This window comes from Camarhynchus parvulus, chromosome 4 (genome assembly GCF_901933205.1).
Source record: "Camarhynchus parvulus chromosome 4, STF_HiC, whole genome shotgun sequence".
In the NCBI taxonomy this organism is placed as follows: domain Eukaryota; kingdom Metazoa; phylum Chordata; class Aves; order Passeriformes; family Thraupidae; genus Camarhynchus; species Camarhynchus parvulus.
In genome coordinates this window covers 62,513,435-62,531,874 of record NC_044574.1, presented here as the reverse complement: position 1 = coordinate 62,531,874, position 18,440 = coordinate 62,513,435, and the positions used below count along the sequence as shown (strand labels likewise).

General features: G+C 40.7%; 1 protein-coding gene across 16 annotated transcripts in view; it reads left to right on the top strand.

Annotated features, from left to right (window-relative positions):
• CAMK2D (calcium/calmodulin dependent protein kinase II delta) overlaps positions 1 to 18,440 on the top strand; it is a 126,836-nt gene that overhangs the window by 57,129 nt on the left and 51,267 nt on the right. For all 16 annotated transcript variants that reach the window (XM_030946973.1, XM_030946971.1, XM_030946972.1 and 13 more), the window contains one exon: positions 17,149 to 17,203. In XM_030946973.1, coding sequence (XP_030802833.1) covers positions 17,149 to 17,203 — 55 coding nt within the window. The remainder of the gene's footprint in view (positions 1 to 17,148; positions 17,204 to 18,440) is intronic.

The window sequence follows — 18,440 nt, the reverse complement described above, 5'->3', positions numbered from 1 at the left end:
TGGCTGAGGCAATTGGTAGCACCCAAAGTTGGCACTGCTCCTCACCACACTCTGTGCTGGTGTCTAGCTTACTGAACCCTCCTGCCACAAAAAAAAGTAGGAAAAGCCTGCACTTTGGAGTTACTTCTTCTCCCCACCGTAACACAAAACACAAACACTCAAGTTGTTAAGTTCCTCATGTGGGAAAAACAAGAAACTGTATTGCCTTGTCCTTTTTGAACAGAGGATAATTAAAGCTGCGGGGGGGGTCTCCTTTGTGTACAACAATATGTCCTTTATGTTAATGTTCAAGTATGTGCATGACACTTCATAAAGCCCCAAGAATCTCAGGAGAAACTATTAATATATAGAAAATGTGAATGCAGTCACTCCTTTCTGAATTAAGTTGGTCTTACTGTGGCACAGTTGTGAGTAGCTCAGCTGGTGTTAGTTAAGTTACTCTATAAACCAAACACAGGGTAAAAATCAAGCCTGGTCAGGTTAAGTGAATGTAGTTCTTCAGCACAATTTTTTTCTGAGCTTAATTTAAGGTTTTACTTTATGTCAAAAATATATAGTTCTTTCCTGATGCAGTGCAACTCAAACCAATCCCCAGCTATATAAATTTATGCTCAGTGAGTATGGTCCTCAGGGATGTATTAACTATAGCTATGCAAATAAATAAATAATAAAACTTTTAATATAAATCTGAAGCTTTAGTTTGCATGGGACTGATGCATTAGAGAATCTCACTTCCTTTAATTATTTTTATTGCTTAGATGAGCTGATCACTTCAGCAATTTTAAATCTCATCCATTCTGTTGAATTAATTAAATTAGCACTTTCTATGATGAATAAGGTACCCCGTAGTCCTTAAGAGAATTAAAATAAAATATCAAGAAACCAAATAAACCAGTGATATAACATGATTTCATATTTAATGTGAGAGCCCATTTAGTGAGTATTATAAAATAACAGATTCAATGTTTAAAGTCAGCCGTGGCTACAGCAAGTAACTGACTACTGAAGTGAAACAACAGAATACAGAGGCTGGTTTTGCAGTTGCTATTTGTGAAATTAAATGTACTGGAATGAGACTGCACCAGGCAAGAGCACACAGGGGGCATAGTGGGGCTTGTTGCAGCTGGGTTTTCTGCAGGCCTTCTCCTTCTCAGCAGTTTTTGTTACTGCTGTGCATCTGATTCCTTTTATTGCTGAAGTTCTTGTGAATGTATGTTGATGTTTAAGAGGAAAAGCCTGAAAGTTTTGACTTCTGTGGTTGGAAGGGTTTGGTGTGGAAGGGCTTCCTCCCTGAAGTGACTGGAGTGTCAGAATCCCCCAGCAGTTAAAAGATGAAGTTATGTAGTGCTAATCAATGTGTCAGTGATTTTCAGCATGAGCCATATGAAGCATCAGCTAATGTGGTCTGAGTGTGCAAGCAAAGGAGGGGGAAGGCAGCTTTATTTGGTGTTACAGCTTTTGTCTCTTTTCTTTGCAGCAGAATCCTTTTATTCTGCTAAGTGGCATTGCATCTTTAAGTTTTGCTCTTCTGGGTTACTGTGGAGCATAAAAATGTCTTTGAGTGCAGACAATGACACCACTCTTTGCCATGCTACATTAATTCTCTTTCCTTTTAATAGAGCACAAGGTTATTTTAGCTCAAGTGAAGCATTGCTGGCTGCAATATCCCTGATAACTGTAGCAGGATCCATAGCAGACCGAGGAAATGAGGTTTCACTAAGGTTTGCCACCGATTTTGTAATTTTTCGCCTCAGAAAGTACATGCTTAATTTGCACCAAAATAGGTAATAATTCAGTATAAATCAAGTGTGAACCAGATCTTGAAGCATTTTCCATCCCTGCTTAAGCCTCTGTTTCTATGTTTCCTTAAATGCATGAAAGTTCTTTTCCTAGTGTGTCCAGGTTCTCTTAAACATTTTTTTCTTTCCCTGAAGTCCACTCCCCTTTTGCAGCCAGTCATTTGAAATGTAAAACAGAGTCACCCACAGAAACAGGAAGTGGAATTTGAGCACCTCTCTTGAGGATCCTGCTGTGGGGGGTGAGGACTGGGGTGGCTGCCACACTTCCCACTTGTATTTTCATCTCTTCTTGTGCTTTACTTTCTATATGTGTTTCCTGGAATGAAGAGTTTCATAATTGGCTGTACTGCTGACTTCAAGAGCCGTGGAAATAAACTCGACTGCAATGAATTGCTCTCTCTCTCTGCACACACAAGATGGATCTTTCAGAACTTACATTTTTTTGTTGTTTGAAATCTTTGTTTGTCATGAATCTGCAACCACGTGTTATGCATACGGATAGACATCGTGACTCCCAGCTAAACCACAAATATGTAATTTTCCTCTGGACTCTTTCCTCCAAAAACAGAGATCTCTACTACTTCAGCTAAACTAAGCTTTTTCTTTCAGTTAAGCTAGCACAGACATTTTTAGAGCGTTTTTAGGGGATGTTGTCAGTTCTGTTCCCTTTGCTTTTACAATGTTGCTGATGGTCTAATAGGTGAATTCTGCACTGGTTCTTGGATCGATACCCAAATATTGGGAACCTTTACTTGATCTGAGGGTGAGGAAAAACAAACCCCAACCAAAACCAGGTTGCAGTATATTGGGTTGTGTGGATGGGCATCACTGGATGGCATTAGAGCAGCTCCTGCAGGGGTGGTAAAACTTGTCATGTGTTTTCTGTGATAATCCTGCCTCAGCCTTGGCATTTGTGCCTCTGGGCTGAACTCATTCTGTGGGACACTTGTGTCTTGGCCTCTTCCCTTTCCCTAGAGAAAATAAGGAATTAATTCAGGCAGCATTTCTTTCCCAGGCAGCCTAAATCTGCCCATTTGGGGTGTTTGGCATCTTAGCCCATGGTTACTATCACCCAGTATGTCACCCTGTGGGGGGACAGATTATAAGAAAAAGATAGTGTAGAAAGTAATCTTACCCCTAAGGAGTTGTAGCTAGGCCAATTATCAAAGATTAGGAACAGGCCACAGCTGTGACTGTGAGAAGAGTGTTATAAAAGAGTGGGGGGTGGCCAGGTGAGAGGGGAGCTGGAGTCAGGTGGCTGCTTTGTGAAGAAGAAAGAGTCAGTGCTCTGAGGAGCTGCCTACGAGAAACACCAAGACGGTGTGAAACTTTTGTGATAAGGAGACAACAGTATGGAACCCCTGCAATAAGATAACAGCATCACCTTTCACCCTGCTTCTGGAAAAGGTACCTCCAAGGAGAAAGGGTTGGGCTGTCTGTGCCACCTGAGAGCTGCATTCCCCTCCACACTCCCCCATTTCCCTGAGGCAAGCAGACAAGGATCTGTTCAGACATGGGGGCAGGGAGAAGGGACAGGATGGGGAAATGCTGGGCGCAGAAAGAGGCCAAAGGAAGGTCTCCTGGCTTTGGACCATGGGTCATGTTTTGGTTTGAGCCATAAGTCAGGAGTGGTGCTTTGGGAGCTCACTGTGGGGCCTTGGAATGTCTTTGCTCCTTTTCCAGAGGTGATACCAAGCCAGGAGACTCATTAGGAGAGACAATCTGTGGGGCTACTCCCATCTGCACAGACATCTTGCTTTACTTACCTACCCAGCCCTCTGCAAAAAAATACCATGGATCATGAAATCATGTGGGTTGGAAGGGATCTCTGGAAGTTACCCAGTCCCAACTCCCTGCTCAAACCATGCGCAGTAAATTTAGGTAAATCAGAGCCCATCCTGCTGAGTATGGAGGCTGCAGAGAAGGAGATTGCCGAGCCACTCCAGGCACCACTCCAGTGTTTCATCACCTTCCTATCCACATAAATAAATAAATAAATGTGTCTCTGTGCTTAGCTGGGGTTTTCCAGACTCCAGCATGTGTCTGTGGTCTCTTGTCTTGCCATTTGCACCCTGGAGAAGACCTATTTCGGTCTTCCCTGCTGACCAGCAAACCAAACTGGAAGGAAAAGTGGATATTCCCCAGTACAGCAGCATCCCTGTTAGGATGTTTTTATTCTTTTCTTAAAAATGCATTTGCTTTCATTTTCAAATATTGTGACATGAATTCCTAAAGAAAGCGTACTTTGACTAAAAACTATAAACAGCAACAAACTCTTTGGAATGCAGGATTTCCTTGCTTCCAAGGTGTGGATTTGGAAGTGCATATTATAGGCTGAACTTGTGTGTGCCGTGTCAGGTGCATAGATCCAATCTGCTTGTGTTTTGCTTTTTATATGCATCTTCTGCATCTTTATTAATGGAATGCCCATTCAGTAAGAGGTTTTATATCATCTTAGATACATATTGGAAACAACACATGGAAATTAGGCCTCAGCCTGCCTGCTTAGCCCACCATCTCCATAGCTCCGCTGAGATGTCGCCCTTGCCTGTCCCTGTGTGTGGCAGGGTGTGAGGGGCTGGTGCCAGCCTGGCTCATCTCCCCTGGTGTCCGAGGGCCGGGGGACAGCACCAGTGAGTACCAGACAGGCAGACATCCCCCTAACCACCCCAGTCTTGCAGCAAGTGTTTCAAGTGTCCTTTAGATTTTTCCTTGCTCCTTCAAACTTTAGCTTTTGAGAAGTTGTAGGAATCTATAAAGTTAGAGGGTTTCAGGTTTGTGGGAAAACAGACAGGCCTCAGTGCAGCAGAGTTATGGATATTGCTGATGCATCTTGTTAGGCTGTAGCGAAGACGTGAGAAATAGAACAATAGAGCTATGTATTAGCGATTTGGAATAACTTTCTAAGTTGCAAAAAGTTTCTATAGCAAGGTTGAAATTATGAATAGGGTTTTATGCTTTGTTTTCTTATAAATGAACAAGCAAGTATTGTTTTAACTGATTAGATAGAATCACTGTCAATATGTTTTCTCTCTGTGTAATTGGCTAAGATGAGTATTTGGTGACTTGTAACAAGTGAGTTTCTTTGGCTTGCTGCCTGGATGCGAACTGTCAAGATCTTTGCATAGACAAAACGATGTATTATAAAGATTCTGGAAAATAAACAGTTCCGACGCATCCATCAGTGGTCCCGTCCCGTTCGTGTCTGTATATAAACTGCCGGCGCAGAAGTCACTTTTCATTCTGATTTTGTTGCACTGCTGTTGGGAGTATCTGTCAAAGCTGTGGCATTCCAAAGGATGCAAGTTGGTCTGCTCCTTGGCTTTCTGCTGCATCCTGGCACAGGGTGAATGCTCTGACCCTGCAAATAACACCAGCCTCCATCACTGGCAGTGGATAAATAGCTCCTAGTTGCTCAGTTCAGGCTGGGCTTTTTCAGATTTCGGCACTGGAGACTTTCCTACTCCTACAAAACTGCTGATCCTGGCATTTTTTTCAGTTGATAGGGGTTTAATGATACCTCTCTCCTCCTAGTCACCTTCCAAATTTGGAAGTTCTTTTTATAGTGGCTTCACCAGAGTGTTAGTATTCTCATGGACTGCCCATGGGAATGTGCTTCTAATTTTAGTTTGTCCTCTACATGTCTGTCTCCTTTAAATGCATCCAGCTTCTCATTCCAGCCACTCTGGGCCAAGCATGACACTCTGCTCCTGATACTTGTGTATTGAAGATGTTCTGGTGTTGCATTGTAAAAAAATCCACAGCTCCTGCCCTTGTGCTGCACAGCAGTGAGTAGCACTCGTGTGTCAGCAATTGTCCCACCCCAATAGTGCTGTTTAATTAACAGGTTTGGTGTGCTTTCATTTCCTGGGTGACCTTGAGAGTTATTTAATTGTGCCTCAGCTGTTTATACTTGGTCTGATATCAATGGTGGTAGTGCTGGGATTGTGTTGAATTTGACAGTGCAGTCTTGCTGGGAAGGACTTGATGGATGATCTAAAACCATAATTGCAGCTGACTGGCTTGCAGCTATCTTTTGTAGCATATATGTATTTTGGGAGTTACTGGATGTGCTAAATGAGAGGAATATTTAGAAAGAGATCTCAACTGCAGCTAGTAGTCTGGGTTTGTGAATACAGACTGGCTTCTGCTCTCTCCTGCAGCATTTCCATCCAAGTTTATGTGGGTTGTCACTGAGCTAATTACCATCTTACAAATGGTCCCACAGGACAGGACAAGCTCTCTAATTTTCATTTATTGTGAGACTGTGATTAAAAGACAATGGCAGTTTCTCATCATAAACCTCAAGTTTGTCATCTATTAAGTCAACATGCATTCCCTGCCTTTTGTAAAACAAACACTTGGAATCATTTGGGATCATCACTCACTGGTGAACATGCACGTTAGGGAAATGCCAGTAATTTATAGCTGTCTCCAGCTGTGGTAGCACCATTACTGTGATAGTTAATTGATAGAGGGGGAAGACACGTTCACCCAGAACACAATACAGATGGGTTTGTGCCCAGCCCCGTGGATAGAGATGGGGTGGGATCACTATGGGAACGCTCTGCCTGGGCACTGTGCTTTGAGTCACTCAGTCTGACACTGTTCACTTACTGAGAGCTCCTCCTGCTCGACTGTTGCTTGGCTAATTGCAGAGGCTTTTGCTTCTCCAGTTTACAGCAAGGTTTTGTTCACTGCATTGGATGGATGGATGGATGTCTGCAGCACCACAGATGGAAACAGGAGACCAGTTACCTGACTTTTTCCTGCTTTGACACTTTTCAGACACTTTTTCACATTTGCTCTGTGTGTAAGAAACAGACTCAGTCCCTACATTTCCCCTGTTGCTACCATAAAGAAATTAAGAGGGATTAACTGCAGTGGGATGCTGGGATGCTCCTATTGCTCCCATTCAGAATGTTCAGGATTCCAGGTTGTGAAAGAGGGCACCAAGGACAGAGATGTCATTATAATCATGCTTTAGACCTGTTGCATTAATTTTGGGTATTTTTCCTCAAAGCTGGTAACACAAAATTTGGGGACCTGGTCCTGTGGAATTGGTTTTAGCCTTCTTTGCTTGCACAACCATAAAAACTCCATCAGATAAAGGAAGGAAGAAGGTGCTTTAGAGTGGTACTGCGTAACATGAGAAAGTAATAGTTAATTCCACAAAATACAGAGTTCTCTGTGAAGTTGACTTTATTGTCCTGGAGCTAATTTTTTTTGCTGGAGCAGGTCCATGGGCTGCCAAATGCTGCCAGCACTTCTGATCTCCAAGGGCTGCTGTGTGTTGGAATAATGTAGAGCATAACTAAGAAGTGATTTAGAGAAAATGTAGATTTGGTCTGGTTGGAGAGAAGACCTGGTCACTTAGCACTTCTTTTGGTTTTAAATTAGGTTTTTAATTTGGAAGAGTACTCAGCTTTCAAATGGCCCATTGTGATACATAGTACTGCCATCACAGGTGCCTGGAGCCTGTCTCAGTCTCGGAGTGGAGGATAAATGATTTGGTTGTCCTGTTACCAAACCAAATAAACAGCCATTAAAAGGCGGTACCTACTGTGATTAAGTGAATTGGTGGTTGTGCTTCAGTGAGTTTTGCATGAGCCTTCAGAAAATGAGCTCAGATCTATCTGATGTTTATAACCACATCACTGAGGGGTGTGGCTACATTTGTACTGTAATTTATGGGGCTTTGACTTCTTATAGAAAAGATGATGCAATGTGTGATCCTCACTGCAAATCTGGAATATTTGAAGATCCCACCAATTCTGTTTGATGTAACACTTCCTGCACAGTGGTAATTCATGTTACACTTAGCACATAGGAAGTAGAATTTTAGGTCTGTCTGCATTTAAAATCTCCCCCAGCTTAATCAAAAGCTAATTTATTTTTAAACTGATGTAGCTACTTCTTTGTGGCCACCTGCTGCTCTGTAAACTGGGAAATTGTTTCAGTTTAAATTAGCTGATGCTTTGTTTTAAGCTGAATTAAGAGAGCATAAACTTTGATTTTATGCCAACATAATAACATAAACTAGAGCATTTTTCTCTTGTAGACAAAGGTTTTAACAAGTAGTATTTGTAATGCTCACTCCACAGTCTACAAGAAATAAGAGCAAATAAAGTTCCTTTGTATATTCTTTTGCCATCTTCCCATGGGGAGGGTTGGCAAGAATTCCTAGAGACAACTTTATTTGAAAATGAACTTTAAATGTTAGCAGTTTAAATGTTATTTACTCAAGCTTGAGGTAGAGTGAACGTTGTGACTTGAAAGTTATTTATTGTTTACAAGGTCTTTATATATAGCTTTTATAAAAAACCAAGGCACAGTAGCAGCTTTTTCTGAACATCTGTATTTTCAGGTGACCAGCAGGACAGTAATGATAATTTTGACATGAAGATATGTATATGCTGAAAAACTACATTCAGCCTCTTTTATCCAGTGTCTAAGATATATTTAGGGGCAGAGCCTACAGGAGAGGGTTTTTCCTTCTTGTTCACATTCCCCAGCTGGCACTGGGCATTGGTTGAGGCAATTCCAGTGCACTTTGTTTTGTGTCCTCCATCACAGCAATGCTTTAGCAGTGAGATTTGCTGGTCTGGTTTTCTCTCCAGATGCATGTTTCTTATTCCTATCTATTGTAGGAAATGGAAAGTTCAGCCTCATGGAAATATGGTTGTGGCTTCTGTGTTGTAGCTGCAATGAAATGTGTTGGGATTCCTTGACCATGAGTGTCAGGGATTTGTTTCTGCAGGCATAATTAGTCTCCCTTATTTACTTTACAGTGCTGCTTTTCTGAGAGAGCAGTTCTGTGTCTCGGATGTGTCATGTGATAAAAGCACATCTCTGTGTGCGCAGTTATTGCTTACCTGGGAAGCTGCTGTGGCAGATTCTTTACAGGCTCATTGACTGCAGGTCCTTGTGAGCAGTGTAGGCAGAAATCAGAGCAGAGACACTTTCATGGAGACTCTGGATCACCCTGGAGTTCTGTGCCTGTTCTTCCCAACAGATGCAGTTCATATGGAAAGGACTTCTGCGCATGTTTACAAGTGTTTATTTGTAGGAGTGGATTTGTTGCAGCTTTTTGTTCCTGTCAGGTTCTTAGAGTGGTTAAGTGCCTCGGAAGAGCCACGTGGAATTTTGTCTGTGGCCATTTGCATCACAGCTGGGGGGAAAGGAAATCCTTAATAATTAAGGATTGTATTCCATTAAATAGCAAATGGCCTGCTTGCTCTGAGGCATTACATGATCATTTATTAAATTCCTCATGAAGGTAGTTTGTTAAAAACATCTTCTTTACCATAATTTATTGATCATATTCCATCAAAGTGACCACAACACTCTTCTGAATAGGGTCTAGAAACATCTTCTGTTTCAATTATTTTCTCCATAGTATATCTGCTTTACAGTAGAAAATTCCTGTTTAGTCACAGATTTGAAAGTACTTCCTTTAAAAAAATGAATGTTTGTATTTTAAGTCAATACTCATTTTGGGTTTGGATTTATATTATTCTTTTCTTTTTTGAACTGAAAGTTTTTATTTTAGCATTATTAGTAAAATGAAAAATTCTGTGGATCTTTGGGGGAAGAAGCGAACAGGAATATCAGTGTTTCCATCAGCCTTTGAAAAGAGAGGGGGCAAAATGTTTCTTGGTGGTTCACTGATTGAATGAGGATAAATTTGCACACAATTTCTGTCAGGAAAAGGGGAATTTACAGGGCATTTAATGCAGTCATCAGACTTGGGAGCTGGTTCTTCAGCCTTGCTGTATTTCCATCATGCTGCGAAGTAGGTGTAATATCATCTTGTGAAGGATGACTGGGGGAGAAGGGCAGAATGCTTAGCTGCCTCCAATTGCCAGAAGGACCTGTTGTAGAAGCCCTTGTTCACCTGAAGCAGTGAGAGACCAAAAAGCCATGACTGTGTATACAAGTACTACGTTTTCAGTATTCCCTTGGTCAAAGCTGGGATTAATTACAAATATTTCTGTTAGGATGTTAATATAGCAGCGGTCACTGGATTCAAATTGTATACAAGAATTGGATTATTACTCAGTTATTAAATTGATATCTGACATAAACATCAATAAAGCTACTTTAAATTATTTTTTTCTTTCTTTACACAGTTCTTCTAATCAACTTTCAGATTAATTTTACTAGGTTACCTTGAATCCACAAGGATTTTGATTTTACTTCATGGTCTTTACTCTGATAAAGTAATGCTTTTAAAACTAAAAACCAAAAAGGCCAAGACTGAAAAGTTTTGGGAAATTTAGACATAGTTATTGCTGCTACTGACTTAAAGATTTAGCCTAGGTTTTCTGAAGGCAATTGTTACTAAATAAAGGTGCCTTAAATACAGTGGTAGTTGCTTTGCAAACATTGTCTAAGTCTGCTTGGGGCATACCTGGCTCCTGTGTGAGAGGTTTCTTTTCTGTGGTTCCTCTCGGATCATGCCACAGGATTGCAATTTTTTGCTTTCCTTTTTGTTTAAAATATTTAAAGTAGACAAACTTTGTTTTCATAAGCTGATGCTTTTAAATACCTTGGAACTTGGTCCTCATGGAAGGGGAGCATTTAAAAAATAAACCTACATGCATCTCTAAGTGGTCATTATGTAAATTGTTTATATGTGTCTATCTTTAATGTATTTTAAGAGAGGAGAGCCAAGAAGGCAGGCTGTGTCCTACCCAATGGTTACAGCTCCTCAATAACTAATTTTGTTGATGTGTAGGCCCTACATATTATTTATATAAATCTGTTGCCAGCACTGTAAATATTAAAGGGATAAAGTCTAATTTTTAAAAATTGGGCAATTGCATTTCCTCCATTCAAGTACACTGTGTGGTTTCCTGAGCCTGTTAATTTTAGTTGATGTAACATCTCTGTGTTACAGCTTATCCTTTTATTAGTTAATACTCCATGAAATTCTTGTGTCTTTATTCCTCTTCTTACATGTTCTGATAAATGCAAAAAATAGTTAAAAAAATGTTAGTGCTTAAAGCATCAACACTGGCAGCTGAGACATCAGTTTGCTCATAGCAAAAATTTGTGTCAGTTGTGCTTTTAATCCATGCAGTTATCCTCATAAGGCTTAATGTGATGACATTTGTAAGGCTTTTTGTTGCTTTGTAAAAAATCTTGTTAAACTTACAAAAGCAGACCTTCAGCTGCAAAGAGGAGCTGGCTCACCCTGAAACACAAGATTTCCAGTAAATGACAGGGTTGTATATTAAATGAAGACATGAAGGTGCAGGTGTACATTTTAGTTCCCTGTTCTTTTGTGCAACAACTCCGTACAATTGTCCTGTTTTCTTACATGAATAATTAAAGGTGTGCAGCTCCAGCTGTTCCTCTTAACTTCATGGATCCAGGATATAATTCCACAGAAGTGCTCTGGGCACGTGTGCACACAGAAATGCACATCCACCTGTGTTATGGTGCACTGAAAAGCAACTAAAGCCTGTGGGATAAAGAGATAAGCATCAGTTATCTTAACTGCTCTACATAGGGACTCCCAACACAGAATTAGATGTTTTGGAATACCTCTTGGGTTTTTGTTCTTTTCTTATTTAGTTAATTTTAGCTGGGAAATTTCATTTTTAAAGACTGTCAAGTCTTTAAACAAGAGTGTCTCCATGACAAAAGAGCTGGTAATTTGAGGCCATGTGCTTTGACATCAGTACGTGGAGTCACTCAGTCTCTGTACAAAATGTGATCTTTTATCTGCTTTGACAAGTAATTTTTCATTTTTTCTGTAGCAAGACTCTTTTGCTAACATTAACACTTTGGCCAAGTGACTTCTCCACGTGCCTGCCGTAGGCTGGCATTTAATCAGAATACAGTTGTTTATTGTGAGGGCCTTGATGGGGTGGGTTTTGCTCACAAATGAATATTTTTGGAATATATGGCATTTTGTTTGTAGTACTCAACACTTGCTGTTGCAATGCCTTGGGGAAAAGGCAGTATTTCCAAATATTGAATTCTCTAGATATTTTTTGTCCTAGTTGAAATGGTTGTAAAACAAAGCAACACACTCCATTTTCAGAAGACTTCAAACTGGTTTTATTCTAGCATGCGTGCTTTTTGTACATTCCTACAAAACTCCTAAGTTTACACTTCACTCATTGGTCACAAAAGACAAAGAAAGTGCTTGTTGGAATAGGCAGTTGCAGGTTTCTCTTATTTATCCTTCTTTCTTTCTTGGTTTCTATGTCAGTGACCTTGGTAGAAAATTGTTTCAGGGGTAAACATGGATCCTCTTATCAAACTTCTCTCTGACTCATAGAAGTTGCTGCAAAACCTCTTCTACAATTTTTCCCATAATTTCTTATTATATCAATTTTTGAGATGCACATGAATAGGATTTTTTTTCCTCACGTTTTTGGCCCTAAATAATTGAATTTGCACTGTAATAAAAAAAATACCCTTTGAAGGAATTTGACAGTTACAGTTTTGGTTCACTGTTGCTGAATAGAGGCCACCTGCTTATGGTGTACCCAGCACTGCTGATTTGCATAAAATCATTTAATGAATGTAAGTGTTGCATTTTACTGCTGGTGTGTTTGAGAGCATTGGGGGAGGATTATTTTCTTAAATATGCAAAGCATTACTCTTTATTTAGTGTTGTTCAGAAAGCAGCTGCCCTAGAGCATTGCTACTGTACTAATCTTAGCAGATTAGCCTCTAAATATTTCAGACTCTTAGGTAACAGCTCTTATTAGTGTTTGCCAAGTTCTCTTTGCTGTACCTGATGAGCTTTATTATAGAGGGCCCCAGGCTTCCATGGTCTCAGCAGAGCAGTGTTGTGTGAGAGGAAATGTGAGTGTGAGGAGCCGTAAAGACAGCACAGACTCCATTTTCATGCTGAGTTCCCTGCCTGGGAGCTATAGCTGTGACTCTTCTGCGCCGCTGATTTAAGGGGTTTGGTGGCTCAGCAGAGATCATTTATAGCATTTAGTCCAGGCATTCCAAAGAGGATGTGGGGACACGGTGGAGCACGGAGGTGCTGAGAATGAGGCTGCAGTGAAGCTGTTTTGTTTGAAGGGAGCAGATCAGTGCCAGCAGTAGCACTCCTGAGCACTGGGTCACAAACTTTTGCATGCTCAGTTCTGCTTCCTCGTGCAGGTTTATTGTGTTTACCTTGGGATCCCAGCACATTCCCCTTGGGATCCAGATTAAAAGCTGTAGGATGGATGCTGGCTTTGGTCTCAGTTCTTTGTACTGCTGTAAAGGCTCCTGCACTGGTGTCCACAAGAGTTTCAGGTGAAGTTCAACTGGTAACTTTATTCTCCCTCATCACTTTGCTTTATGCAGTAGAACAGGAAAGGTGGAAAAGGGTGACTTCGCAGGAAAATGGGAGTTCTGACAGTGCTAAGCCACAGCAGATCTGCCACTTCTCAACAATTCTGCTGAGCACAAGGCTTGCTTTGTCAAAGACAGCACAGCAGAAAATGCTTATAAACACACGTTTGAAATAGAAAATTGTGTGGTTCAAATATGAGTAAAAAATATATCTGGTTATGGCTTTTCAGTGACTGAGGATTTTTAAAAAATTTTTTATTTTTACTTTTCAATTTCAAATGCAACAATTTATCCCATATCCACTGGCAGACAGGTACCAATTCATAGAACACCCAAAGCTGACTTAAGCCATTCCGTGAAGTTCCTTCCATTAAGTAAATGAAGTTCATTTTTGAAAGGGTGGGGGGGGTTTGGTTTGGGGTGTTTGTTTCTTTGTTTCAGTAAGTGGTGTACATGAGGTGTGCATAAATACTGTATTACACTTCTGGAAGTAAACATGAAGGGAAAGCATCCTTTTCCTTTTTTCATCATTGCAGGAAAGCAGAAACTTGAAGTAATTTGCATATTTCAGCAAATATCACATAAGCTTTTGTGACTTTCAAACCCATTTTAAACCTCTACTACTGATGAATGTGCTCTGTAACCTCTGAGTGGTGCACTAATTTGAGACATCAAACGTCACAGAGTTACAGGATCGGTGTCTCTGGGAGTCCACAGATCTTAATCTCTACTACCAAAGGGAAAATCCAATTCTTTACCATTGTCTGTGTTAATCCTTTTCCATACTCTGTTCATTGGCACAATGGATGGGGTTGCATAGAGAGAGTTTTCCCCCAGGAGCATCTCTGGTGGTTTGGCACCTTGGTGCACATCTGTGCAGCTGCTGTGCTGACCATGCAACAGAACTTTGGTGTGAAGTTCAGTCTTCTCCAGTAGTTTGTCTTTGTATCATGAACCAATTCAGATACCAAATTTAGCCAGATGATCACGAGCAGTTTCACACAAGTATTTTAGGCAATAGGTTTAGCTGTGGTTAAATATCTTTGTCGTCGAGAATTTCTCTCTGACTATTGACTGTTTGACTTGACTCCTTGCCTGAAAATTTTTGATTTTCAGTGGAAGCATGTAGAATACTATTATTTTGATTTTTTTTTTTCTTAAGGGCAGAAATTCAAAAAGGAAATAATAAAGTTATTTGGCCATTATATCAAGCTGTTTTCTGTGGAATAGGCACAAAATAGTGCAGTTCAGCAGAAAAAGTCACGTAAAGGAGATCATTTTACTTTTTGGTCAGATTGGAGCTGGCCCACACTAATGGCTAACAAGCTAATAGGAGTTTTCCCTAAAATTGTTGTTAGGTTATTTCCAGTGTGATGATTAGCAAGTATTTCAGGTGAAAATCAGTGCTGAAGCCAAAGTTCCTGATGGTTTGTGGGCTTCCAATATTTCTCCAAAAGGAAGGGCTGTAAGCTCCCTGGGTTCCTGTCTGGCATTCCATTGCTTAGGAGCAACGACTTTGTCTGAGTTTGTTAAGCATCTGGTAAGAACCCAGTAGAGGAGAGAGACCACAGGGCCACAGCAGGCAGGAGGAAAGGAAGCTACCTCCATTTCCTTGCTGCCCTCTCACGTGTTTGTTAATAACAGTATTGATGAAATATCTGCAGTTAGTAATGATTTGGTCTAACTGAAGTCTTTTCAGAAAAGATAAATGGAACTGTTACCACTGATGAGTGCTTAGTGTCTCTGAAGAAATAGGAATGGCAGTGTGAACTTCTGATGGGAGTTTTTATATTGGATGAATAATCTCTGTAATTGCTGCCTTTTGGTTGGTCATGCTTGAACCCTGCCTGATAGGGGTGTGTGAAGAACTGTATCTGTCTGCAGTGACTGCACAAATACTTGTTGTAGTGCATCCGCTCTTAAACTTAGTGAGTATCTTCTCAAATTGTCATCCCAGCATCCCTTGTTTTTCCAGGGCAGGCTGAGTGCAGGCAGAATATCTGGGCTGTGCTGGATTAGCCTCAGTGCTGTGGTGCACCCTTTGCTCTGCACCAGGGGTTGCTCTCCTCTGCCCTTGCTTATTTGGCATTTCCACTTCACAGACAGAACCACGTGCCTGGATTGACCAAAGGTGCCAACATAAGCATGGGCCAAAAGGCAGCTCTCATCTTCCCCAGCTGCCTCAGCCTGTTTTCCTTTTCAGAAACAATCAGGGGTATATGAGCCTGATTCAGAGAAGGATTTGTTCCATCTCACTTCTGTGATTCAGGCCTTTGGGAGGAAAAGAAAGAATGTGATCTTAAAGAAGATATCCTTGAAGAAGATGTGTCAGACTTGAGTTTGGCTAGCAGGGAGTTAGGCTCCTCTGGCTCAGCAAAACATCATCCATCATCTAAAATCACAGCCTCTTTCTAGTCCAGAGGGACAGATCTGTGGTTCTGCAGGCACTTGGAACCAAGTCCTGTTCTGGAGAAGGAAATGACAAAGCAAGAGCACCTCCTGCTTCAGGCAGACACTAAAGCTTGAGAAGCTTTCCAGGGTGCCATCCTGACCTTCTTGGTAACAGGGATATGACAGAGGAAAATGTTAGTCTGAATTGAAAAAGCTATGCTTGGAGTTCTTACTAGTCTATTTAATGAACAGGATTTTTCTATCAAAAAGTATCATTTGCTATGTATAAAGCTTAAAGAGTTGCTAACTTCTTTGTAGATGTACATGCATAGCAGACGAACTGAGCTCCAAATGGTACAGGTTTAGGGCTGTATAGCATCTGTGACATACCCAAGGGGCTGTACTAAATCCCATTTCATGAGCAGTATCTTTGATGCTGCTGTACAAAGTAATGTGCCAACAGCCAGATGTTTTAGGGGTCTCAGTCCTCAGCTAGAAATGTGAAGGTGCTCTTCTAGGCTGGTACGTGGTGTCTCATCCCACATTTGGTTTGCTTTAAAGATGAGACATTTGGGGGTATTGAAAGCTCAGCTCAATGCAAGCAGACAGAAAGCTGATTTGGGGATGTTTGGGGTTTTTTTGGGAGGGTGGAGGGTGGTGTTGGCTGTCCCCTTCATAAAAACATGGAGTAATCTGAAATACAGAACCAGCCAAAACCACAAACTCTGATTTAGACCTACTTGGCTCATGTGAATCATCATGAGCTCTGCACACTGAGTCAGCCAAGAGCTGGTTTTCTCTTCAGTATTGTGTAAACACAAGATGTTTCTCTGGGCTAAATATTATTAAGTTAAAAAGTCATGTTTATTTGTCCTGTATAAAAAATTATTAATACAGAAAGTTGCCATCTGGGGAGATCTGAAAATTCTTTTCTTTTACGCTTTGTTGCTCAGCTCAGCTTTGAACACAGATCACTTTTAGGGTACCCTGATTTTTTCATTTGATTCAATAAGTGATAATTATTTGGATCAAACTACTTGACAAGGCTTCCTGTATTACCTTTGGAAATTGCAATTCCATTTAAAGTAATTAAGGAAAACCACAGGACTTAATTCGTAGTTGTACCATGATGTGGTGTGAATTCTTAAAATCCTAAGGGAAGATGGTGCAGCTGACAAGCACATTTTCAGGGAAAGCTTTAGATGTGGACACAGAGAGCGGTGTGGAAATGTGGCATGGGGGCTTAGTTAGGATGTTCTACACTGGCCAGGAGATTTCTCTCTTTGCAACTCTTCACAGTACGTGTGAGAAATTGTTAACAAGCCCTAGAAGGTTGTTACTCTGCTGAAATTTGTGACTTATTGTGGGGGGATTTTCCTCATCTTGCTTTATTTACAACTTGTAAGATGTAATACTGCTGAGAAAAAGGTGGTATGACATTAGAAAAGTAAGAGTTATGGAAAAGGCAGTTCTAAGGGTAGGGAATTTAAAACAAAGCCCCAAAACCCACAGTTGAGAACATACAGAGGTGCAATGCCCGCTCTGCAGTAGAATTATAACCCCCCCTCCTTCTCCCCCAAACCAGCAACAGCCATCAAAGACATGGAGAAGGTGACTGGTGTTTATCTTTTCTTCCCCCTTTCCACAGTGCGGCTCCATGACAGCATATCAGAAGAAGGATTCCATTACTTAGTCTTTGACTTGTAAGTATTTGTTTTGCATTTGTTTAGCATGTTGGGAATGGGCTGTTCAAACCTGGAGATGCAAGTGCAAGCTCATGAGATAAATGCCTGGTTCTGGTGCCATGAGCTGCACAAATAGATGGAAACAGCTGGAAGGACAGGAACATATTTGGTCATTTGCATGTGCAAGAATTCATTTGTAAGTGTCACTGTAAGGATCCCATTTATTCCATAAAAACTAGTAACCCTCCACTGGTGAAGTGGATTTTAATATAAAGTGTAGGTATGTAAGTAAGAGTTGTGTGCTACCGGCCAAAACGAAGCAAAGATAGACTCAGAAATAAATATTTGCTGCAAGTCAGTTATCTAAAGGAAATATAAAAAAAAACCATGTGGAACACTAATTTCCCTACAGAAAGTCTCAACTGCTGGATTAAAAAGGTAAGCCTGAGTTTAGAGAGGGAAAGATTCTTTTAGTACTTCATTCCTGATTGATATCTTACTGCTTTATAATGTTTCATTTTGGCACCACTCAGGATGTAAAATGCCCAGCCTATAGAAATGAAATTTCCTACTGATACTCTCTTTTGCTTCAGGAATTTAAGTCCCATGACTTGTTCATGCAGAGACTGGGCCTGCATGGAGCTTGTTTTTTCCAGATAAAGCTTTTTAGTGGAAGCAGGGATGGTGACAGCATGAACTGTGTGTTCATAACTTGAAAAGAGAAACTGATTTCCTCAATCTTTCCTGGGATGGGCAAACTTTGCCACTCATTTGAAAAGTTGCTTCTTATGGTTTTGGATATGGACAAACCTGAATGATAGGGATTGTATTGCAAGACTGACTTACTTAAGTAAAATTATCTCTTTGAACTGTAAAATTTTCCAAGGCAGTTTATGGTTTAACAGACAGCACACCCACCCACCTACCCAAAGAGCTTTCTTTGGTCCCCCCGTGGTTTTGCTGGTTAGAATGAGAATACATTATTTCCCCCGAAATGGAATATAGCCCATTTCTAAGCATACAAACAGAAGTATTTGCATTCAGCATGGCTAAGTTAGAACCTGAATCTTCCTGCACACAAGCAATTGTGTGCTTTCATGTTCAAGTTACATTCTGGTTTACTTCCTGACTTAACTTTTTTTAAAGAAATCTGTAAAGACTTCTTCAGCACTAGATTTCAGACTAGAAATACACAAATATTAAAATAGTCTGTCTGCAGTGAAGGCATTCAGGATTCAGGACTCAAATTCTAACT